Source organism: Oncorhynchus mykiss, chromosome 9 (assembly GCF_057628025.1).
Source record: "Oncorhynchus mykiss isolate SJ-2025 chromosome 9, ASM5762802v1, whole genome shotgun sequence".
NCBI lineage: Eukaryota > Metazoa > Chordata > Actinopteri > Salmoniformes > Salmonidae > Oncorhynchus > Oncorhynchus mykiss.
Window position 1 is genome coordinate 74,584,169 of NC_143030.1, and position 21,611 is coordinate 74,605,779.

A 21,611-nucleotide genomic window follows, 5' to 3' on the forward strand; every position below is an offset into this window, starting at 1 on the left:
AGTGGGAGCCTAGGCCTATGTGATAAAGCCTTGTTCTAGTGGGAGCCTAGGCCTATGTGATAAATCCTTGTTCTAGTGGGAGCCTAGGCCTATGTGATAAATCCTTGTTCTAGTGGGAGCCTAGGCCTATTTGATAAAGCCTTGTTCTAGTGGGAGCCTAGGCCTATGTGATAAAGCCTTGTTCTAGTGGGAGCCTAGGCCTATTTGATAAAGCCTTGTTCTAGTGGGAGCCTAGGCCTATGTGATAAAGCCTTGTTCTAGTGGGAGCCTAGGCCTATGTGATAAATCCTTGTTCTAGTGGGAGCCTAGGCCTATGTGATAAATCCTTGTTCTAGTGGTTGCCTTGACCTATGTGATAAAGCCTTGTTCTAGTGGGAGCCTAGGTCTGTGTGATAAAGGCTTGTTCTAATGGAAGCCTAGGCCTAGGGAAGGAAAACATGCTGCTATAGTGGATCAGTTCGTTTTAGGACACACACACATTCCCAAGTCGGTTAGCTCCTGACCTTACTATCTATGCTCACTATATAGTCATGTATTTTTCCTTTAAAGAAGAAGGTCTAGCAAGTATGTAAATACCTGGTCTGGACCCATAATCATAAAGCCTTTGCAGAATAGGATTGCTGATCTAGGATCAAGTACCCCCTGTCCATGTGATCTTATTAACCTCTTATTTAAATGAATAAACTGATCCTAGATCAGCACTCTAAGACACTTAATGAATACGTGCACAGGGCTAGACTGATGGATAACCTCACCAAGCGGTGAGGTTGTGAAACAGAAACAGTTAGAGTGATGATGATGATGATGATAGCACACTGCTCTATACTAGTCTGGGAGAGGGAGAGTGTCATTGATGACTGTAGTAGCAGGGCTAGTTTCATTCAGGACAGTCATTATTACATAAGACACTGCAGCAGTAGCCCCCGTTGTAAGGCAAAGGTACCCAGATAATTGGAGGGAGGAAGGGAGAGAGGGAGAGACTATATATGGAGAAAAAGAGAGAGAGAGTATATATGGAGGAAAAGAGAGAGAGAGAGAGTATATGGAGGACAAAAGAGAGAGTATATGGAGAGAGAGAGAGAGAGAGAGAGAGTGAGTGTATATGGAGAAAAAGAGAGAGAGGGAGAGAATATATGGAGGAACGAGAGAGAGAAAATATATGGAGGGAGGGAGAGAATATATGGAGGAAGAAAGAGAGAATATATGGAGGAAAAGAGAGACAGAGAAAGAATTATGGATGAAAAGAGAGAGAATATAAGGAAGAAAAGAGAATATATGGAGGAAAAAATTGAGAATATATGGAGGGAGAGAGAGAGAATATATGGAGGGAGAGAGAGAGAATATATGGAGGAAAAGAGAGAGAGGAAGAATGTGTGTGTGGCAAGGGGGGAATAGAAGATAAGTTTTCCAAAACTTTATATCAAAGACATGTCTTCAAGCCTGCAGAGCGGCTTCAGATTCCCTTCATCAAAGGACGTGGAGATGGAGGATGACAATACAATGATGAGGGTACGGATGGTATCACTTGAATTTCTCCAAATCCAGACTACTTTATATAATACAGGAAGCAACTATGATACTTTATGTAATACAGGAAGCAGAGCTATGATACTTTATATAATACAGGAAGTAGCTATGATACTTTATATAATACAGGAAGCAGCTATGATACTTTATATAATACAGGAAGCAGCTATGATACTTTATATAATACAGGAAGCAGAGCTATGATACTTTATATAATACAGGAAGCAGAGCTATGATACTTTATATAATACAGGAAGCAGAGCTATGATACTTTATATAATACAGGAAGCAGAGCTATGATACTTTATATAATACAGGAAGCAGAGCTATGATACTTTATATAATACAGGAAGCAGAGCTATGATACTTTATATAATACAGGAAGCAGAGCTATGATACTTTATATAATACAGGAACCAGAGCTATGATACTTTACATGATACAGGAAGCAGAGCTATGATACTTTATATAATACAGGAAGCAGAGCTTTGATACTTTATATAATACAGGAAGCAGAGCTATGATACTTTACATGATACAGGAGGCAGAGCTATGATACTTTATATAATACAGGAAGCAGAGCTATGATACTTCACATGATACAGGAGGCTGAGATGTGATACTTTACATCAGGGGTGTCAAAGTCAAATGGACGGAGGGCCAAATAAAAAAATCAGCTACAAGACGAGGGCCGGACTGTTCGAATGTTCATTGAAAAATTTTTAAATGACGCATATAGTCTAGTGAACCTAATTGAACCTACTGAAAACCTAACAAATATATTACAATATGATCAGATAAATAAAGCAATATTTTCTTATGGCTCTGTCAGTAATCTTTAATTTTCAACAGACACAAAAGACAAATTTCCTTTATATAAATATCCCCATAACATGAACATTAAATGAAAGAAACCGGTATTCAAGGCACCATCAGTAGACTATATTTTCTATTTTAGCAAAAGTGGGCTAAATTTACTTCAAAGAAAAAACAATAATAGCAATTTTCTATCATCCACTCAACTGAAATATTTTTAAAATATAATTGGATTGAAATACAAAAAAATAAAGTGCAAAAATCTATTAATCAAAAACAACACTTTGTTTAAGGAGAAGTAACATGCAGTGAAAACAAATATTACATTTTAACTTTTAAACTTGAACTGAGTAAAAACTCTAAATATGTGATTGCACAGTAATGTTCACTTGTTTGAGGTTGAGGGTGATACTTGGTGGTGTCCCATCTTTTCCACAAGTTCATCAATGTTCGGGGTAAGGCTCTGAGCTGAAGAAATCCTCAGAATTGAGTGGAGGTGTTCAGCAGTAAGTCGACTTCTGTGTGATGTTTTGTTCAGGTTCATCAAAGAAAACAGTTGTTCACACAGGTATGTGCTGCCAAACATAGACAACGTTTGAGCAGCCTGGATGCGCAGCTGGGGCATTGTGCCAGGGAGGAAACGGGCGAACTCCGCAGCACCCACTGCCGCATATTTTGCCCTCAGTGCATCATTGCATTGGAGGTCAATCAACTCCATTTGGAGGTTTGGTGGTGAGCTTTCCACGTCAACAGCAAATGGGTTACCGAGCAGTTCCAACCTGCTTTTTTGTGCTTCAAAGTCAGCAAATCGGCGTCGAAAGTCAGCGGCAAGCATACCTATTTTATCAGCCAACTGTGTGCTCGGGAACGCACTGGTAGAGAGCTTCTCTTTCATGGTCTGGCAGCTGGGAAAGTGGCTCAAATTTTCTTTCCGCATCTGCGTCTCCCACAGAGTCAGTTTGGTTTTAAATGCCTTCACTGTACTGTACATATCAGAGATGACACGATCCCGACCCTGCAGCTGCAAGTTTATTGCATTCAGATGACTCGTAATGTCACACAGAAAAGCCATTTCACACAGAAACATTTCGTCTCGGAGTTGTGTTGTGTCTTTCCCTTTGCTGTCCAAGAACAGACAAATCTCCTCACGAAGCTCGAAACATCTTTGAAGCACCTTTCCCTGGCTTAGCCATCGCACCTCTGTGTGATAAGGCAAATCACCATGCTCCGTTTCTAACTCCGTCAGAAATGCCTTGAACTGGCGGTGATTCAAACCTTTGGCTCTGATAAAGTTAACTGTGCGCGTGATGATGCTCATTACATGCTCCATTTTCAAGGCTTTACCGCACAACGCTTCCTGGTGTATGATACAATGATAAGCTGTCAGCTCACCTGTCGCGTTTTCCTCTTGCATCTTTTCCCGTATCTTCGCCACCAGTCCGCTCCTGTGTCCACACATCGCAGGTGCTCCGTCGGTTGTCAAACCCACGAGTTTTTCCCAAGGCAGCTCCATCTCATTTACACATCTTGACACCTCTTCATACAAATCATGCCCCGTAGTTGTGCCATGCATAGGACGTAAAGCCAAAAACTCCTCTGTCACGCTTAGGTTGGAGTCCACTCCGCGGATGAAAATTGACAACTGGGCAATGTCAGAAATGTCGGTGCTCTCATCCACAGCCAAGGAATATGCAATAAAATCTTTTCCCTTTTTCACAAGCTGCTCTTTTAGATTGATGGACAACTGGTCTACTCTCTCGGCAATGGTGTTTCTGCTCAGACTCACATTTAAAAAGAGTTGCCTTTTTTCTGGGCAAACTTCGTCACAAACTTTAATCATGCAGTTTTTGATGAAATCCCCCTCCGTAAATGGCCGGGCTGATTTAGCGATCTCTTCTGCCAAAATAAAACTGGCCTTGACAGCAGCCTGGCCTTGTGATTTGGCTTTTTTGAACAGAGCCTGTCGAGATTTGAGGCCTCGTTTTAATTCCTCTGCCTTTTGTAGCCTTTGTTCCATGTCCATATTCTTGTTTTTGTCCGCGTGTTTCGTTTCATAATGTCGTCTCAGATTATACTCTTTCAGTACCGCCACACTTTCTCCACACAGAAGACACACAGGTTTTCCAGCTACCTTCGTGAACATATACTCCGACTCCCACCTTGTTTGAAACCCCCGGTTCTCAGTATCCACCTTCCGTTTTGCCATTTTTGATGGGTATCTGAAAGTTAATTTTACTGTGATGCTGACGACTGCTGTGCCAATAAATATTGAAATGAAGCAGCCTACTGCTCGGTGCGTCACCTTTGCATTGTGGGAAATGTAGTATTGGTGCGTGTAAAAGATCTGCGGGCTGCCGGCTTGCTGCGGGCCGGTTCTAATAATAAATCAAGATCATCCCAGGGGCCGTAAAAAACCTTCTTGCGCGCCGGATGTGGCCCGCGGGCCTTGACTCTGACATATGTGCTTTACATGATACAGAAGGCAGATATATGATACAGGTATATACTTTATATAATAAAGTACCCTGGTTATGAATAATGGGGTGTAGCTATTAAAGTATGTGCTGACTGTATCACAATATACTGTATGTTTCCCATACAGAGCAGCGTGCAGTAAGCCATGCAATCTGCCATTGAAGGCATAATCTGGGCACAACAAGGAGGACTTCTTTGCCAAAGTTGCTGGGTGAACAAATGTACATGAGCACAATAGATGACTGTAACTATCAATTATTCTAGTCAGATTTTATACAACACTTTTTTTTAGGCTCGATATGAAGGTGTCGCGACAAATGCATGAAATCCTTCGTTCCGTTGCCATGGTGTCATCTTAACAATGGCTTCTTAGAGCTGCTGACTCATAGCAGTGTGTTGACTGCAGATCAGGGGATCCCACTCTGTGTGTGTGTGTGTGTGTGTGTGTGTGCGTTTGTGTGCGTGCTAAATCACACAACCACTCTTGCCAACCCCTTAGAGGCAGCATGCTGAAATCGCCATAGCCCTGACAGACGACAGGTCAGACGAACAACATTTTTATTTGCGAAGTTTACTGCTAACCTCTTTACTTCTGTTATCTTCCACATAGATATGGTTAGGGTTACACAGATGGTTAAGTTAAAATTGTTTAAATGACTGTTGAATTAAGAACAGACTTTGTCAACGTGGCCATGGTTAGTGTTTTCTCGTCATGAATCTTGTTCTGGAGGCAACTCAGTCATAAAATATGATTTATATCCTAACCTTAACCACTCTGCTAACCCTAAACCAAACCTTAAATTAAAATTTTAAGATGAATGTTTACAATATAGCCAATTTGGACTTTTCAGCTGGCCTATCTAAGGGTAAGTCTCTCAGTTGATCAACTCTAACAACATGGCTGGATTCTTCCCACTGTCCTAAACTAGTGCAGCTGCAGTACTTTACCTTTGGTTTGTCGTCAAAGGATTGTGATACTTGTATGGCTTATCTGCATTCTCTCTCAATCTACCTCAACACCCATAACACCCCTCTCTTCCCCTCTCTCTCTGTTTCTGTTTCTCTCTCTCTCTGTTTCTCTCTTTCTCTCTCCCTCTCGCTCTCTCTTTGTTTCTCTCTCTCTCACCCCCCCCCTCTCTCTCTCTCTCTCTCTCTCTCTCTCTGTCTCTCTCTCTCGCTCTCTCTCTCTTTCTGTTTCTCTCCTCTCTCTCTCTCTCTCTTCCCCTCTCTCTCTCTCTCTCTCTGTTTCTGTTTCTCTCTCTCTCTTAGTTTCTGTTTCTCTCTCTCTTTGTTTCTCTCTCTTTGTTTCTCTCTCTATTTGTTTCTCTTTCTCTCAGCCCCCCCCCTCTCTCTCTCTCTCTCTCTCTCTCTCTCTCTCTCTCTCTCTCTCTCTCTTTCTGTTTCTCTCCTCTCTCCCTCTCGCTCTCTCTTTGTTTCTCTCTCTCTTTGTTTCTCTCTCTCTCACCCCCCCCCCCTCTCTCTCTCTCTCTCTCTCTCTCTCTCTCTCTTTCTGTTTCTCTCCTCTCTCTCTCTCTCTCTCTTCCCCTCTCTCTCTCTCTCTGTTTCTGTTTCTCTCTCTCTCTTAGTTTCTGTTTCTCTCTCTCTTTGTTTCTCTCTCTCTTTGTTTCTCTCTCTTTGTTTCTCTCTCTATTTGTTTCTCTTTCTCTCAGCCCCCCCCCCCTCTCTCTCTCTCTCTCTCTCTCTGTTTCTCTCTTCCTCTCTCTCTCATTGCCCAATATCTATACTGGACTGCTGAAAATGGGATGATGCAGCACTAGTCTGCGTCTAGGAGGGGAATGTTGTCAGAGGTCAACTCATCCATGGTCCGTTAGCCCAGAGGAAATATATGTGTGCGTGCATTTGTGTCCCCACAGTGGAGATGAGGTGTTCTGTTCGACTTTGTTCACAGGGCAGACCAGGAGGAAGGTCTCAGGGAGAGATAATAAACCATAATTGATCCTCTGTTCTTTTGATTTGCTAGCTGTGCCTAATGGTTGTCAGACTGTTACGCAGGAGTAGGATCATTGAAAAAGTCCTACCCTTCGCCATTAAAAGATCATCTCCTTTCAGAAAACAATTGTGGTGGAGAGAGAATACGCCTGATGCAAATATGCCTGATGCAGTTTACCAGAGAGAAGAAGAGAGGGGGATGAAGAGAGAGACCAACCGACAGCAAGACAGTGGTTGGCTAATGGTTGTCAGACTGTTACGCAGGCGTAGGATCATTGAAAAAGTCCTACCCTTCGCCATTAAAAGATCATCTCCATTCAGAAAACAATTGTGGTGGAGAGAGAATACGCCAGGCCTGACACGCCTCTTTGTCAGTCAGCCAGCAAGACAATAAGCCTTTCAACCCTTTAAATGTTCTGTTAGCTTTCCCTTTGACATCGGACCCATGATTTCATCCCTAATCATGATAGCATTGTTCAGACTATATGGTATGACTTATGTCTTCTGTTCTTTCTGACATTGGTGAAGAATGATCAGAAATTACCTCTCTGCCTCCTGAGTGGCACAGTGGTCTAGGGCACTGCATCACACTGCTGGCGGTGCCACTAGAGATTCTGGGTTCGAGTCCAAGCTCTGTTGCAGCCGTCCACGACCGGGAGACGCATGGCGCACAATTGTCCCAGCGTCGTCCGGGTTAGAGGAGGGTTTGGCCCAGCGTCGTTCGGGTTAGGGGAGGGTTTGGCCCAGCGTCGTTCGGGTTAGGGGAGGGTTTGGCCCAGCGTCGTCCGGGTTAGAGGAGGGTTTGGCCCAGCGTCGTCCGGGTTAGGGGACGGTTTGGCCCAGCGTCGTCCAGGTTAGAGGAGGGTTTGGCCCAGCGTCGTCCAGGTTAGGGGAGGGTTTGTCCCAGCGTCGTCCGGGTTAGGGGAGGGTTTGGCCCAGCGTCGTTCGGGTTAGGGGAGGGTTTGTCCCAGCGTCGTTCGGGTTAGGGGAGGGTTTGTCCCAGCGTCGTTCGGGTTAGGGGAGGGTTTGGCCCAGCGTCATCCGGGTTAGGGGAGGGTTTGTCCCAGCGTCGTCCGGGTTAGGGGAGGGTTTGGCTGGCGCACTAGCGACTTCTGTGGCGGGCCGGGTGCAGTGCACGCTGACATGTTCGCCAGGTACACAGTGTTTCCTCCGACACATTGGTGCGGCTGGCTTCCAGGTTAAGTGGGCATTGTGTCAAGAAGCAGTGCGGCTTGGGTTGTGGGTTGTGATTCGGGGGACGCACGGCTCTTGACCTTCGCCTCTCCCGAGTCCGTATGGGAGCTACAAATTGCATACCACGAAATTAGGGAGAAAATGGGTTAAAAAAAGAAAGAAATTATCTCTCTAATGATTGATAATGACATGGCCCTGCTCCTTGGCTGTCTCATCACCGGGTCACCCTCGTCGGACTGCCAGATTCATCACCCCAGAGAACACTTTTCCACTGATTCAGAGTCCAATGGCAGTGAGTTTAAACTACTCCAGCCAACACTTGGCATTGCGCATGGTGATCTTATGCTTGTGTTGCTCGGCCATGGAAACTAATTTCATGAGGCTCCCGACTAACATTTCTTGGGCTGATGTTGCTTCCAGAGGCAGTTTGGAACTCGGTTGTGAGTGTTGCAACTCAGGACAGATGATTTTTACGAGCTTCAGCACTCGGCGGTCCCGTTCTGTTGAGCTTGTGTGGCCTACCACTTCGCGGCTGAGCCGATGTTGCTCTTAGACAATAACAGCACTTACAGTTGACCGGAGCAGCTCCAGCAGGGAAGAAATTTGACAAACTGACTTGTTGGAAAGGTGACATCCTATGATGGTGCCACATTGAAAGTCACTGAGCTCTTCAGTAAGGCCATTTTACTGTCAATGTTTGTCTATGGAGATTGCATGGCTGTGTGTTTGATTTCATACACCTGTCAACAAGGGGTGTGGCTGAAATAGATGGATCCACTAATTTGAAGGGGTGTCCACATACTTGTAGTGTAGCTCCTATGTTGACCGTGACCCAGTGCATACTAGATATGCGGCAGATGCAGGAGTGACCCTTTCAGACAGCCGTAACAAACCGATGCACATCCTGGTTCGCCTGCTTGATGCCACAGGTGCGTTGTGATGCGACCCTGACTTATGGCTTCAGTCAGACGGCATCAGTGACACTCACCGTGACTCAAGTCTCATTTGTTGTGTTGTACCCTTATCCTTTACACAAGTGTTACTGTTTATATGGGACCCTAATGTGGCGTGGGGGGGGGGGGGGGGGGTCACTACAAGTACTGACACCCCAACAGGCTCGTCATTAGATTTGATGTGCACTATGAGGACTCAACATTGAAAAGATGTTATAAAGACGTTGAAAAGACGTCATATTGGTTGAATACGCTTTCAACCAATTTTGCTCACTGGATAACTTTGTTTTCACGCACAAAGGCACACTTGCCTCATTTGGGAGTCCATTTGACTAAAGGGACTGTATTTCTAAGTCTTTGAAAAAAACTGAGGGAGAGTTTAAATGAATGAAATGATTGCCAAACTCCACCTACATTATCTATACTGGTAACTACTGCCTATTGTGCAGTGTCATGGCTTTTGGTTTGGCTGATGTGGGAAAAATCCTAGCTTGACGATACTAGTAGCCATTTGAGCAATTTTTGGCATTGCATCATTTGACTTACATATAGTTAAATATGCCTGATGCAGTTTACCAGAGAGAAGAAGAGAGGGGTATGAAGAGAGAGACATCTGGTAGGTAGTTCAGTAATTTGTGTTGTGTGGTAGCAAAAGCAATGGCCATGTTAGTAGTGTGATTCCCCCAAATGGTTTAGTACACCTAATTCAACTCATGCTGGGATATGACTGCAGAAAAACTGGCAAACTGGCAGTTTCATGTAACAACATCATGTTGCTGACGATGAATGTCGTAGTGAATCGTATTTGACATCATCATTACTGTAGTGAACACGATGGGAGACAGAGAGCGGGTTTCAAGCGCAGGGCGCCGCAGGTGTTTATTTGTAAAGGACCACAGGAGGAGGCAGGTAGCTGGGTCCAGGGGCAGGCAGAATGTCATACAGGGGGTCCAAAAAGGCAACAGTACAGGCAGGGAAAAGGCTAGTAACGTCATCTGGGAGATCAGGCAATAGGTTGGTAACAGGAAATTCGATTGGCTAAAGTACAGGAAGGGAATAGGCAAAAAGCATCATTAGTGAGGCAGGCCAAAACTATCATACACGGGAGGATTCAATTACAGGAAAAACAGAGCTCCGAATAGAAGTGTGTCACAAAACAAACAATACCCCTCAATGACGGGGTGCAAAGAACTGAACTAAATAGTGTGTTATAATGACATACAGGTGTGTGAACAGGTGTGTGAACAGGTGATCAGATTTCAGGTGATTGTGATCTGGAACGTGAGCTGCGTTTAGGGGATCTATGTGTTTGAGAGTGTGAGCTGGAAAGTGAGCTGCGTTCAGGGGATCTCTATTTAAAGTCGGAAGTTGGAGTCATTAAAACTTGTTTTTCAACCACTCCACAAATGTGTACTTTGTGCATGACACAAGTAATTTTTCCAACAATTGTTTACAGACAGATTATTTCACTTATAATTCACTCTATCACAATTCTAGTGTGTCAGAAGTTTACATACACTAAGTTGACTGTGCCTTTAAAGAGATTGGAAAATTCCAGAAAATTATATGATGCCTTTAGAAGCCAAGCTAATTGACATCATTTGAGTCAATTGGAGGTGTACCTGTGGATATGTTTCAAGGCCTACCTTCAAACTCAGTGCCCCTTTGCTTGACATCATAGGAAAATCTACAGAAATCAGCCAAGACCTCAGAAAAATAATTGTAGACCTCCACAAGTCTGGTTCATCCTTGGGAGCAATTTCCAAATGCCTGAAGGTACCACGTTCATCTACACACCACACACCCGTCATGCAGCTCAGGAAGGAGACGCGTTCTGTCTCCTAGAGATGAACGTACTTAGGAGCAAAAGGTGCAAATCCATCCCAGAACAGCAGCAAAGGACCTTGTGAAGATTCTGGAGGAAACAGGTACAAAAGTATCTATAACCACAGTAAAACGAGTCCTATATCGACATAACCTGAAAGGCCGCTCAGCAAGAAAGAAGCCACTGCTCCAAAACCGCCATCAAAAAGCCAGACTACGGTTTGCAACTGCACATGGGGACAAAGACTGTGCTTTTTGTAGAAATGTCCTCTGTTCTGATGAAACAAAAATATCACTGTTTGGCCATTATGACCATCGTTATGTTTGGAGGAAAAAGGGGGAGGCTTGCAAGCTGAAGTACTTCATCCCAACCGTGAAGGACAGGGGTGGCAGCATTATGTTGTGGGGGTGCTTTGCTGCAGGAGGGACTGGTGCACTTCAAAATAGATGGCATCATGAGGTAGGAAAGTTATGTGTATGTATTGAAACAACATCTCAAGACATCAGTCAGGAAGTTAAAGCTTGGTCGCAAATGGGTCTTCCAAATGGACAATGGCACCAAGCATACTTCCACATTTGTGGCAAAATGGCTTAAGGACAACAAAGTCAAGGTATTGGAGTGGCCATCACAAAGACCTGACCTCAATCCAATAGAAAATGTTTGGGCAGAACTGAAAAAGCGTGTGCGAGCAAGGAGGCCTACAAACCTGACTCAGTTACACCAGCTCTGTCAGGAGGAATGGGCCAAAATTCTCCTAACTTATTGTGGGAAGCTTGTGGAAGGCTACCTGAAACGTTTGACCCAAGTTAAACTATTTAAAGGCAATGCTACCAAATACTAATTGAGTATGTAAACTTCTGACCCATTGGGAATGTGATGAAAGAAATAAAAGCTGAAATAAATAATTCTCTCTACTATTATTCCTGCATTTCACATTTTTTAAATAAAGTGGTGATCCTAACTGACCTAAGTCAGGATTTTTATACTAGGATTAAATGACAGGAATTGTGAAAAACTGAGTTTAAATGTAGTTGGCTGAGGTATATGTAAACTTCCGACTTCAACTGTACGTTTTTGAGAGTGGCGTTACAATTACATCTGACATCGTTATCATCATTACATCTGACATCATTATCATCATTATCATCATTACATTGTTACCATCATTATTATCATTATCATCATTACATCTGACATCATCATCATCATTACATCTGACATCGTTATCATCATTATGTCTGACATCATCATCATTACATCTGACATGGTTATCATCATTATGTCTGACATCATCATCATTACATCTGACATCGTTATGATCTAAAAGTCCAAACTGATCCCAGATCAGCACTCCTACTCTGAGCCGCTTGTTACGTAAGGGCCATTGTACCAAGTCTGTCGTTGTTTATTATGCAGTGTTATGCAGTGTATTAATAGACCGCTCAGAAGGTATAAATAGCAGCCTGCACCTTTACGCTGTCATCAGGATTCAAGACATTACAGAGAAATTAATAAGACCAGGACCTCAAGAGAGACAAGAGGGACAGAATGAAATGGAGGGAGGGAGGGAGGGAGGGAGGGAGGGAGGGAGGGAGGGAGGGAGGGAGGAGAAAATGAGAGAGGGAGGGAAGGAGGGAAGCTTGGAGGTTATTTCCTCTGGTACTTCAAATCAAATCAAATCAAATTTTATTTGTCACATACACATGGTTAGCAGATGTTAATGCGAGTGTAGCGAAATGCTTGTGCTTCTAGTTCCGACAATGCAGTAATAACAAGTAATCTAACTAACAATTCCAAAACTACTGTCTTGTACACAGTGTAAGGGGATGAAGAATATGTACATAAGGATATATGAATGAGTGATGGTACAGAGCAGCATAGGCAAGATACAGTAGATGGTATCGGGTACAGTATGTACAATGAGATGAGTATGTAAACAAAGTGGCATAGTATAGTATAAAGTGGCTAGTGATACATGTATTACATAAGGATACCGTCGATGATATAGAGTACAGTATATACGTATGCGTATGAGATGAATAATGTAGGGTAAGTAACATTTATATAAGGTAGCATTGTTTAAAGTGGCTAGTGATATATTTACATCATTTCCCATCAATTCCCATTATTAAAGTGGCTGGAGTTGAGTCAGTGTCAGTGTGTTGGCAGCAGCCACTCAGTGTTAGTGGTGGCTGTTTAACAGTCTGATGGCCTTGAGATAGAAGCTGTTTTTCAGTCTCTCGGTCCCAGCTTTGATGCACCTGTACTGACCTCGCCTTCTGGATGATAGCGGGGTGAACAGGCAGTGGCTCGGGTGGTTGATGTCCTTGATGATCTTTATGGCCTTCCTGTGACATCGGGTGGTGTAGGTGTCCTGGAGGGCAGGTAGTTTGCCCCCGGTGATGCGTTGTGCAGACCTCACTACCCTCTGGAGAGCCTTACGGTTGAGGGCGGTGCAGTTGCCATACCAGGCGGTGATACAGCCCGCCAGGATGCTCTCGATTGTGCATCTGTAGAAGTGTGTGAGTGCTTTTGGTGACAAGCCGAATTTCTTCAGCCTCCTGAGGTTGAAGAGGCGCTGCTGCGCCTTCTTCACGATGCTGTCTGTGTGAGTGGACCAATTCAGTTTGTCTGTGATGTGTATGCCGAGGAACTTAAAACTTGCTACCCTCTCCACTACTGTTCCATCGATGTGGATAGGGGGGTGTTCCCTCTGCTGTTTCCTGAAGTCCACAATCATCTCCTTAGTTTTGTTGACGTTGAGTGTGAGGTTGTTTTCCTGACACCACACTCCGAGGGCCCTCACCTCCTCCCTGTAGGCCGTCTCATCGTTGTTGAAGTTTCTACTTTGATAGAAACTTCAGAGAGCGTGGTGCTTTAAGGGCAGGGCAAGTCTCTCTCCCCTCCATCTCTCTCTCCCTCTTTCTCACTACTCCCTCGCTCCTTTGTGATTTTGGAGGACCTTGAATGCACCTCTCCATCCCTCTCTCGCTCCCTGTCATGCAGTTACTGTACAACTGTTTCCTCTCTCTCCTAGAATCGATCTACCGCCGCGGGGCCAGAAGATGGAGGAAGCTCTACCGAGTAAACGGACACCTCTTCCAGGCCAAGCGCTTTAACAGGGTGAGTATTAATGTCACATTCCGCCTCCCCAACACATCCCATTGACCTTCTCGCACTTCACTTCCTGTTTAGAGGTAATTTACAGTAATTGATTGGTTTGTCATCCTACCTAGCAACTTGTCACTTTCTACGAGCGCTTATTAAAACCGTCACATGATCATTTGATGAGAACAGACCTGGTTGGTATTTTTGAAAGAAAGATTGTCTACTACTACTACTACTACTACTGCTACTCCTGCTACTGCTGCTGCTACTACTATTAATAATGCTACTGCTACTACTACTACTACTAATAATAATGCTACTACTACTAATAATGCTACTGCTACTACTACTACTTCTACTAATAATGCTACTACTACTATTACTACTAATAATGCTACTACTACTAATAATGCTACTACTACAACTACTACTACTACTACTACGATGGAGCAGTATAGTTCATTTACAAAGACTTAGTGGTTGAATAATACCTGGCTGATGTCACTACCACAGCTGCAGCTGTCTGGATTTGGATGCGTTATTCAAGATGGCTGCTGGTGGCCTATTTAACGGGTTGTCATCATTCTGGCCCACAAAAAAAATGTAAGAATCCCCCCCAACTACCCCTCCACTTGCTAAAGATTAGAGAGAGACTAGTAGCGTTGGGTTGCAAGCCGAAAGGTTGCAAGTTCAAATCCCCGAGCTGACAAGGTACAAATCTGTCGTTCTGACCCTGAACAGGCAGTTAACCCACTGTTCCGAGGCCGTCATTGAAAATAAGAATTTGTTCTTAACTGACTTGCCTAGTTAAATAAAAAAAACTTTTAAAAAACTATACTTTGCCTGTGACGGCAGGAATTTTTTGTTTTGACTGCCATCACAGTCAAAAAAATGATTCAAGTCTCTTCCTTTTTGTGGAGAACACGGCTGATTATCACTACTTTATTGGGCATAGTCTTATTTCATTGGATTGATTGAATTGATTTGGTGGACCATTGGTGTGAACAAACATTAACCCCGAGTCAGTTGATCCCTTTATTCGTTTACTGGTTAAGGTTAGGAATGGGTCTAGTAAAGCTGATCTCAGACCAGTGCTAAGGGGGTAATAATAATGTCTCCTTGGGGTGTTGTTGTCTGCTGATGGACGTCTAGACTAGACTGAGTTCACTGTACTGTATTACGGTCTCCTCATTCCTACAGACCTCCATTAGGCAGCCCATCTCCCTCTTTAATGCACTGGAAGAGACTCAATGTTATGTCGGAGCCATGGTTATTTGAATGTTATGTCGGAGCCATGGTTATTTGAATGTTATGTTGGAGTCATGGTTATTTGAATGTTATGTTGGAGCCATGGTTATATGAATGTTATGTTGGATGTTGGAGTCATGGCTATTTGAATGTTATGTTGGAGTCATGGTTATTTGAATGTTATGTTGGAGCCATGGTTATTTGAATGTTATGTTGGAGTCATGGTTATTTGAATGTTATGTTGGAGTCATGGTTATTTGAATGTTATGTTGGAGCCATGGTTATTTGAATGTTATGTTGGAGCCATGGTTATTTGAATGTTATGTTGGAGTCATGGTTATTTGAATGTTATGTTGGAGCCATGGTTATTTGAATGTTATGTTGGAGCCATGGTTATTTGAATGTTATGTTGGAGTCATGGTTATTTGAATGTTATGTTGGAGCCATGGTTATTTGAATGTTATGTTGGAGCCATGGTTATTTGAATGTTATGTTGGAGCCATGGTTATTTGAATGTTATGTTGGAGTCATGGTTATTTGAATGTTATGTTGGAGTCATGGTTATTTGAACGTTATGTTGGAGTCATGGTTATTTGAATGTTATGTTGGAGCCATGGTTATTTGACTGTTATGTTGGAGCCATGGTTATTTGAATGTTATGTTGGAGTCATGGTTATTTGAATGTTATGTTGGAGTCATGGTTATTTGAATGTTATGTTGGAGTCATGGTTATATGAATGTTATGTTGGAGCCATGGTTATTTGAATGTTATGTTGGAGTCATGGTTATTTGAATGTTATGTTGGAGCCATGGTTCTTTGAATGTTATGTTGGAGTCATGGTTATTTGAATGTTATGTTGGAGTCATGGTTATTTGAATGTTATGTTGGAGCCATGGTTATTTGAATGTTATGTTGGAGTCATGGTTATTTGAATGTTATGTTGGAGCCATGGTTATTTGAATGTTATGTTGGATGTTGGTGTCATGGTTATTTGAATGTTATGTTGGATGTTGGAGTCATGGTTATTTGAATGTTATGTTGGAGCCATGGTTATTTGAATGTTATGTTGGAGTCATGGTTATTTGAATGTTATGTTGGAGCCATGGTTATTTGAATGTTATGTTGGAGTCATGGTTATTTGAATGTTATGTTGGAGCCATGGTTATTTGAATGTTATGTTGGAGCCATGGTTATTTGAATGTTATGTTGGAGCCATGGTTTTGTGAATGTTATGTTGGAGCCATGGTTATTTGAATGTTATGTTGGAGCCATGGTTATTTGAATGTTATGTTGGAGCCATGGTTATTTGAATGTTATGTTGGAGCCATGGTTATTTGAATGTTATGTTGGAGCCATGGTTATTTGAATGTTATGTTGGAGCCATGGTTATTTGAATGTTATGTTGGAGCCATGGTTATTTGAATGTTATGTTGGAGTCATGGTTATTTGAATGTTATGTTGGAGTCATGGTTATTTGAATGTTATGTTGGAGTCATGGTTATTTGAATGTTATGTTGGAGCCATGGTTATTTGAATGTTATGTTGGAGTCATGGTTATTTGAATGTTATGTTGGAGCCATGGTTATTTGAATGTTATGTTGGAGCCATGGTTATTTGAATGTTATGTTGGAGCCATGGTTATTTGAATGTTATGTTGGAGTCATGGTTATTTGAATGTTATGTTGGAGTCATGGTTATTTGAATGTTATGTTGGATGTTGGAGTCATGGTTATTTGAATGTTATGTTGGATGTTGGAGTTATGGTTATTTGAATGTTATGTTGGATGTTGGAGTCATGGTTATTTGAATGTTATGTTGGAGCCATGGTTATTTGAATGTTATGTTGGAGTCATGGTTATTTGAATGTTATGTTGGATGTTGGAGTCATGGTTATTTAAATGTTATGTTGGAGTCATGGTTATTTGAATGTTATGTTGGAGCCATGGTTATTTGAATGTTATGTTGGAGTCATGGTTATTTGAATGTTATGTTGGATGTTGGAGTCATGGTTATTTGAATGTTATGTTGGATGTTGGAGTTATGGTTATTTGAATGTTATGTTGGATGTTGGAGTCATGGTTATTTGAATGTTATGTTGGAGCCATGGTTATTTGAATGTTATGTTGGAGTCATGGTTATTTGAATGTTATGTTGGATGTTGGAGTCATGGTTATTTAAATGTTATGTTGGAGTCATGGTTATTTGAATGTTATGTTGGAGCCATGGTTATTTGAATGTTATGTTGGAGTCATGGTTATTTGAATGTTATGTTGGAGCCATGGTTATTTGAATGTTATGTTGGAGCCATGGTTATTTGAATGTTATGTTGGAGCCATGGTTATTTGAATGTTATGTTGGAGTCATGGTTATTTGAATGTTATGTTGGAGCCATGGTTATTTGAATGTTATGTTGGAGCCATGGTTATTTGAATGTTATGTTGGAGTCATGGTTATTTGCTAAGACAGTGGGCAAGTATAGTGTTGGCTTCTATAATCTGTCCTACTGTATTTCCACTCTGTACAGTAATTTTTTCAGCCATTTTATTGTGGGTACATCACATGTTGGCTACATCAAATGCTTGTCTAAGGTTGATGGCTTTGTCACTATGTCACGTGTGAGCCACTATGTGTACAGTTCTGACATAATTACGATCGTTGCAATGTCACATGGTTTTACAGTCAGTTCTAGTTGGTGCAGTCTTTCCCCAATGGTTATTTGAATGTTATGTTGGAGCCATGGTTATTTGAATGTTATATTGGAGTCATGGTTATTTGAATGTTATTTTGGAGTCATGGTTATTTGAATGTTATGTTGGAGTCATGGTTATTTGAATGTTATGTTGGAGCCATGGTTATTTGAATGTTATGTTGGAGTCATGGTTATTTGAATGTTATGTTGGAGTCATGGTTATTTGAATGTTATGTTGGAGCCATGGTTATTTGAATGTTATGTTGGAGCCATGGTTATTTGAATGTTATGTTGGAGCCATGGTTATTTGAATGTTATGTTGGAGCCATGGTTATTTGAATGTTATGTTGGAGCCATGGTTATTTGAATGTTATGTTGGAGTCATGGTTATTTGAATGTTATGTTGGAGTCATGGTTATTTGAATGTTATGTTGGAGTCATGGTTATTTGAATGTTATGTTGGAGCCATGGTTATTTGAATGTTATGTTGGAGCCATGGTTATTTTAATGTTATGTTGGAGCCATGGTTATTTGAATGTTATGTTGGAGTCATGGTTATTTGAATGTTATGTTGGAGTCATGGTTATTTTAATGTTATGTTGGAGCCATGGTTATTTGAATGTTATGTTGGAGCCATAGTTATTTGAATGTTATGTTGGAGTCATGGTTATTTGAATGTTATGTTGGAGCCATGGATATTTGAATGTTATGTTGGAGTCATGGTTATTTGAATGTTATGTTGGAGCCATGGTTATTTGAATGTTATGTTGGAGTCATGGTTATTTGAATGTTATGTTGGATGTTGGAGTCATGGTTATTTGAATGTTATGTTGGAGCCATGGTTATTTGAATGTTATGTTGGAGTCATGGTTATTTGCTAAGACAGTGGGCAAGTATAGTGTTGGCTTCTATAATCTGTCCTACTGTATTTCCACTCTGTACTGTAATTTTTTCAGCCATTTTATTGTGGGTACATCACATGTTGGCTACATCAAATGCTTGTCTAAGGTTGATGGCTTTGTCACTATGTCACGTGTGAGCCACTATGTGTACAGTTCTGACATAATTACGATCGTTGCAATGTCACATGGTTTTACAGTCAGTTCTAGTTGGTGCAGTCTTTCCCCAATGTCTCTCCTCTCCATTCCTCACACCATCCCTCCCTCTTTTTTTTATCTTTATCCTCTATACAGAATTAACAAGTCATTTAGCAGAAGTAGGTCAGGTTTCTCCTCTCTCTCCATCCCTCCCTCTCTTAGCTGCTCTCTCTCCATCCCACTCTTTCTCCATCCGTCCCTTCTAAATCCCTCATAACACCCCTCCCTCTCTTAGCTGCTCTCTCTCCATCCCACTCTTTCTCCGTCCGTCTCTTCTAAATCCCTCATAACACCCCTCCCTCTTTTTCTCTCTCCCCTTTCCATCCCTTTCTCCTCACTTCTCTCTCTCCACCACATCCCTCTCCTTCCCGCTCTCTCTCCCCCCTCTGCTGTTGAGGAGAAAGATGTTTTGTGAATGCCACCAGTTTGACATAATGGGGTTCTATAGTACCTCTGGTGCACATCATGTATCAGAATGTTGTATTCCTGCAGTTAGTGTTCGCAGCTACAAGCCAGCGCTCCATTAGAGGGATGACTGACTGGAGATACTGTCTAGTTTGTTACTTCATTAGCTCTCTGACTGACTGGAGATACTGTCTAGATTGTTACTTCATTAGCTCCCTGACTGACTGGAGATACTGTCTAGTTTGTTACTTCATTAGCTCCCTGACTGACTGGAGATACTGTCTAGATTGTTACTTCATTAGCTCCCTGACTGACTGGAGATACTGTCTAGTTTGTTACTTCATTATCTCCCTGACTGACTGGAGATACTGTCTAGTTTGTTACTTCATTAGCTCTCTGACTGACTGGAGATACTGTCTAGATTGTTACTTCATTAGCTCCCTGACTGGAGATACTGTCTAGTTTGTTACTTTATTAGCTCCCTGACTGACTGGAGATACTGTCTAGTTTGTTACTTCATTAGCTCCCTGACTGACTGGAGATACTGTCTAGATTGTTACTTCATTAGCTCCCTGACTGACTGGAGATACTGTCTAGTTTGTTACTCCATTAGCTCCCTGACTGACTGGAGATACTGTCTAGTTTGTTACTTCATTAGCTCCCTGACTGGAGATACTGTCTAGTTTGTTACTTGATTAGCTCCCTGACTGACTGGAGATACTGTCTAGATTGTTACTTCATTAACTCTCTGACTGACTGGAGATACTGTCTAGATTGTTACTTCATTAGCTCCCTCACTGACTGGAGATACTGTCTAGATTGTTACTTCATTAGCTCCCTGACTGACTGGAGATACTGTCTAGTTTGTTACTTCATTAGCTCCCTGACTGGAGATACTGTCTAGATTGTTACTTCATTAGCTCCCTGACTGGAGATACTGTCTAGATTGTTACTTCATTAGGTCCTGACTGGAGATACTGTCTAGTTTGTTACTTCATTAGCTCCTTGACTGACTGGAGATACTGTCTAGTTTGTTACTTCATTAGCTCCCTGACTGGAGATACTGTCTAGTTTGTTACTTCATTAGCTCCCTGACTGGAGATACTGTCTAGTTTGTTACTTCATTAGCTCCCTGACTGGAGATACTGTCTAGTTTGTTACTTCATTAGCTCCCTGACTGTAGATACTGTCTAGTTTGTTACTTCATTAGCTCCCTGACTGGAGACACTGTCTAGATTGTTACTTCATTAGCTCCCTGACTGGAGATACTGTCTAGATTGTTACTTCATTAGCTCCCTGACTGGAGATACTGTCTAGTTTGTTACTTCATTAGCTCCCTGACTGACTGGAGATACTGTCTAGTTTGTTACTTCATTAGCTCCCTGACTGACTGGAGATACTGTCTAGTTTGTTACTTCATTAGCTCCCTGACTGGAGATACTGTCTAGTTTGTTACTTCATTAGCTCCCTGACTGTAGATACTGTCTAGTTTGTTACTTCATTAGCTCCCTGACTGGAGACACTGTCTAGATTGTTACTTCATTAGCTCCCTGACTGGAGATACTGTCTAGATTGTTACTTCATTAGCTCCCTGACTGGAGATACTGTCTAGTTTGTTACTTCATTAGCTCCCTGACTGACTGGAGATACTGTCTAGTTTGTTACTTCATTAGCTCCCTGACTGACTGGAGATACTGTCTAGTTTGTTACTTCATTAGCTCCCTGACTGACTGGAGATACTGTCTAGTTTTTTACTTCATTAGCTCCCTGACTGGAGATACTGTCTAGTTTGTTACTTCATTATCTCCCTGACTGACTGGAGATACTGTCTAGATTGTTACTTCATTAGCTCCCTGACTGACTGGAGATACTGTCTAGATTGTTACTTCATTAGCTCCCTGACTGACTGGAGATACTGTCTAGATTGTTACTTCATTAGCTCCCTGACTGACTGGAGATACTGTCTAGATTGTTACTTCATTAGCTCCCTGACTGACTGGAGATACTGTCTAGTTTGTTACTTCATTAGCTCCCTGACTGACTGGAGATACTGTCTAGTTTGTTACTTCATTAGCTCCCTGACTGACTGGAGATACTGTCTAGATTGTTACTTCATTAGCTCCCTGACTGACTGGAGATACTGTCTAGATTGTTACTTCATTAACTCTCTGACTGACTGGAAATACTGTCTAGATTGTTACTTCATTAGCACCTTGCATGTAGAACCCTAACAAGCATGTCAATCATGTCAGTTCACAGATCTCCACTGAGACTGAAGCAGACACTGAGAGGGAGAGAGAGAAGAAGAGAGAGAAATTATTTT

General features: G+C 42.1%; 1 protein-coding gene across 5 annotated transcripts in view; it reads left to right on the top strand.

The window, feature by feature from the left end:
• Positions 1-21,611, top strand: part of LOC110531259 (protein kinase C zeta type) — a 158,084-nt gene that overhangs the window by 52,306 nt on the left and 84,167 nt on the right. For 3 of the 5 annotated variants that reach the window (XM_036988861.2, XM_090185395.1, XM_036988859.2), the window contains exon 2: positions 13,778-13,863. Coding sequence is in view for 1 of the 5 variants with exons in the window: in XM_036988859.2 (XP_036844754.2) it covers positions 13,778-13,863 (86 nt within the window). In the remaining 4 variants the exon portion in view is untranslated. Of the gene's footprint in view, positions 1-5,257; positions 5,359-5,655; positions 5,685-13,777; positions 13,864-21,611 lie in introns of those variants that run through there. The other 2 variants (XM_090185394.1, XM_090185396.1) reach the window with 2 other exon arrangements.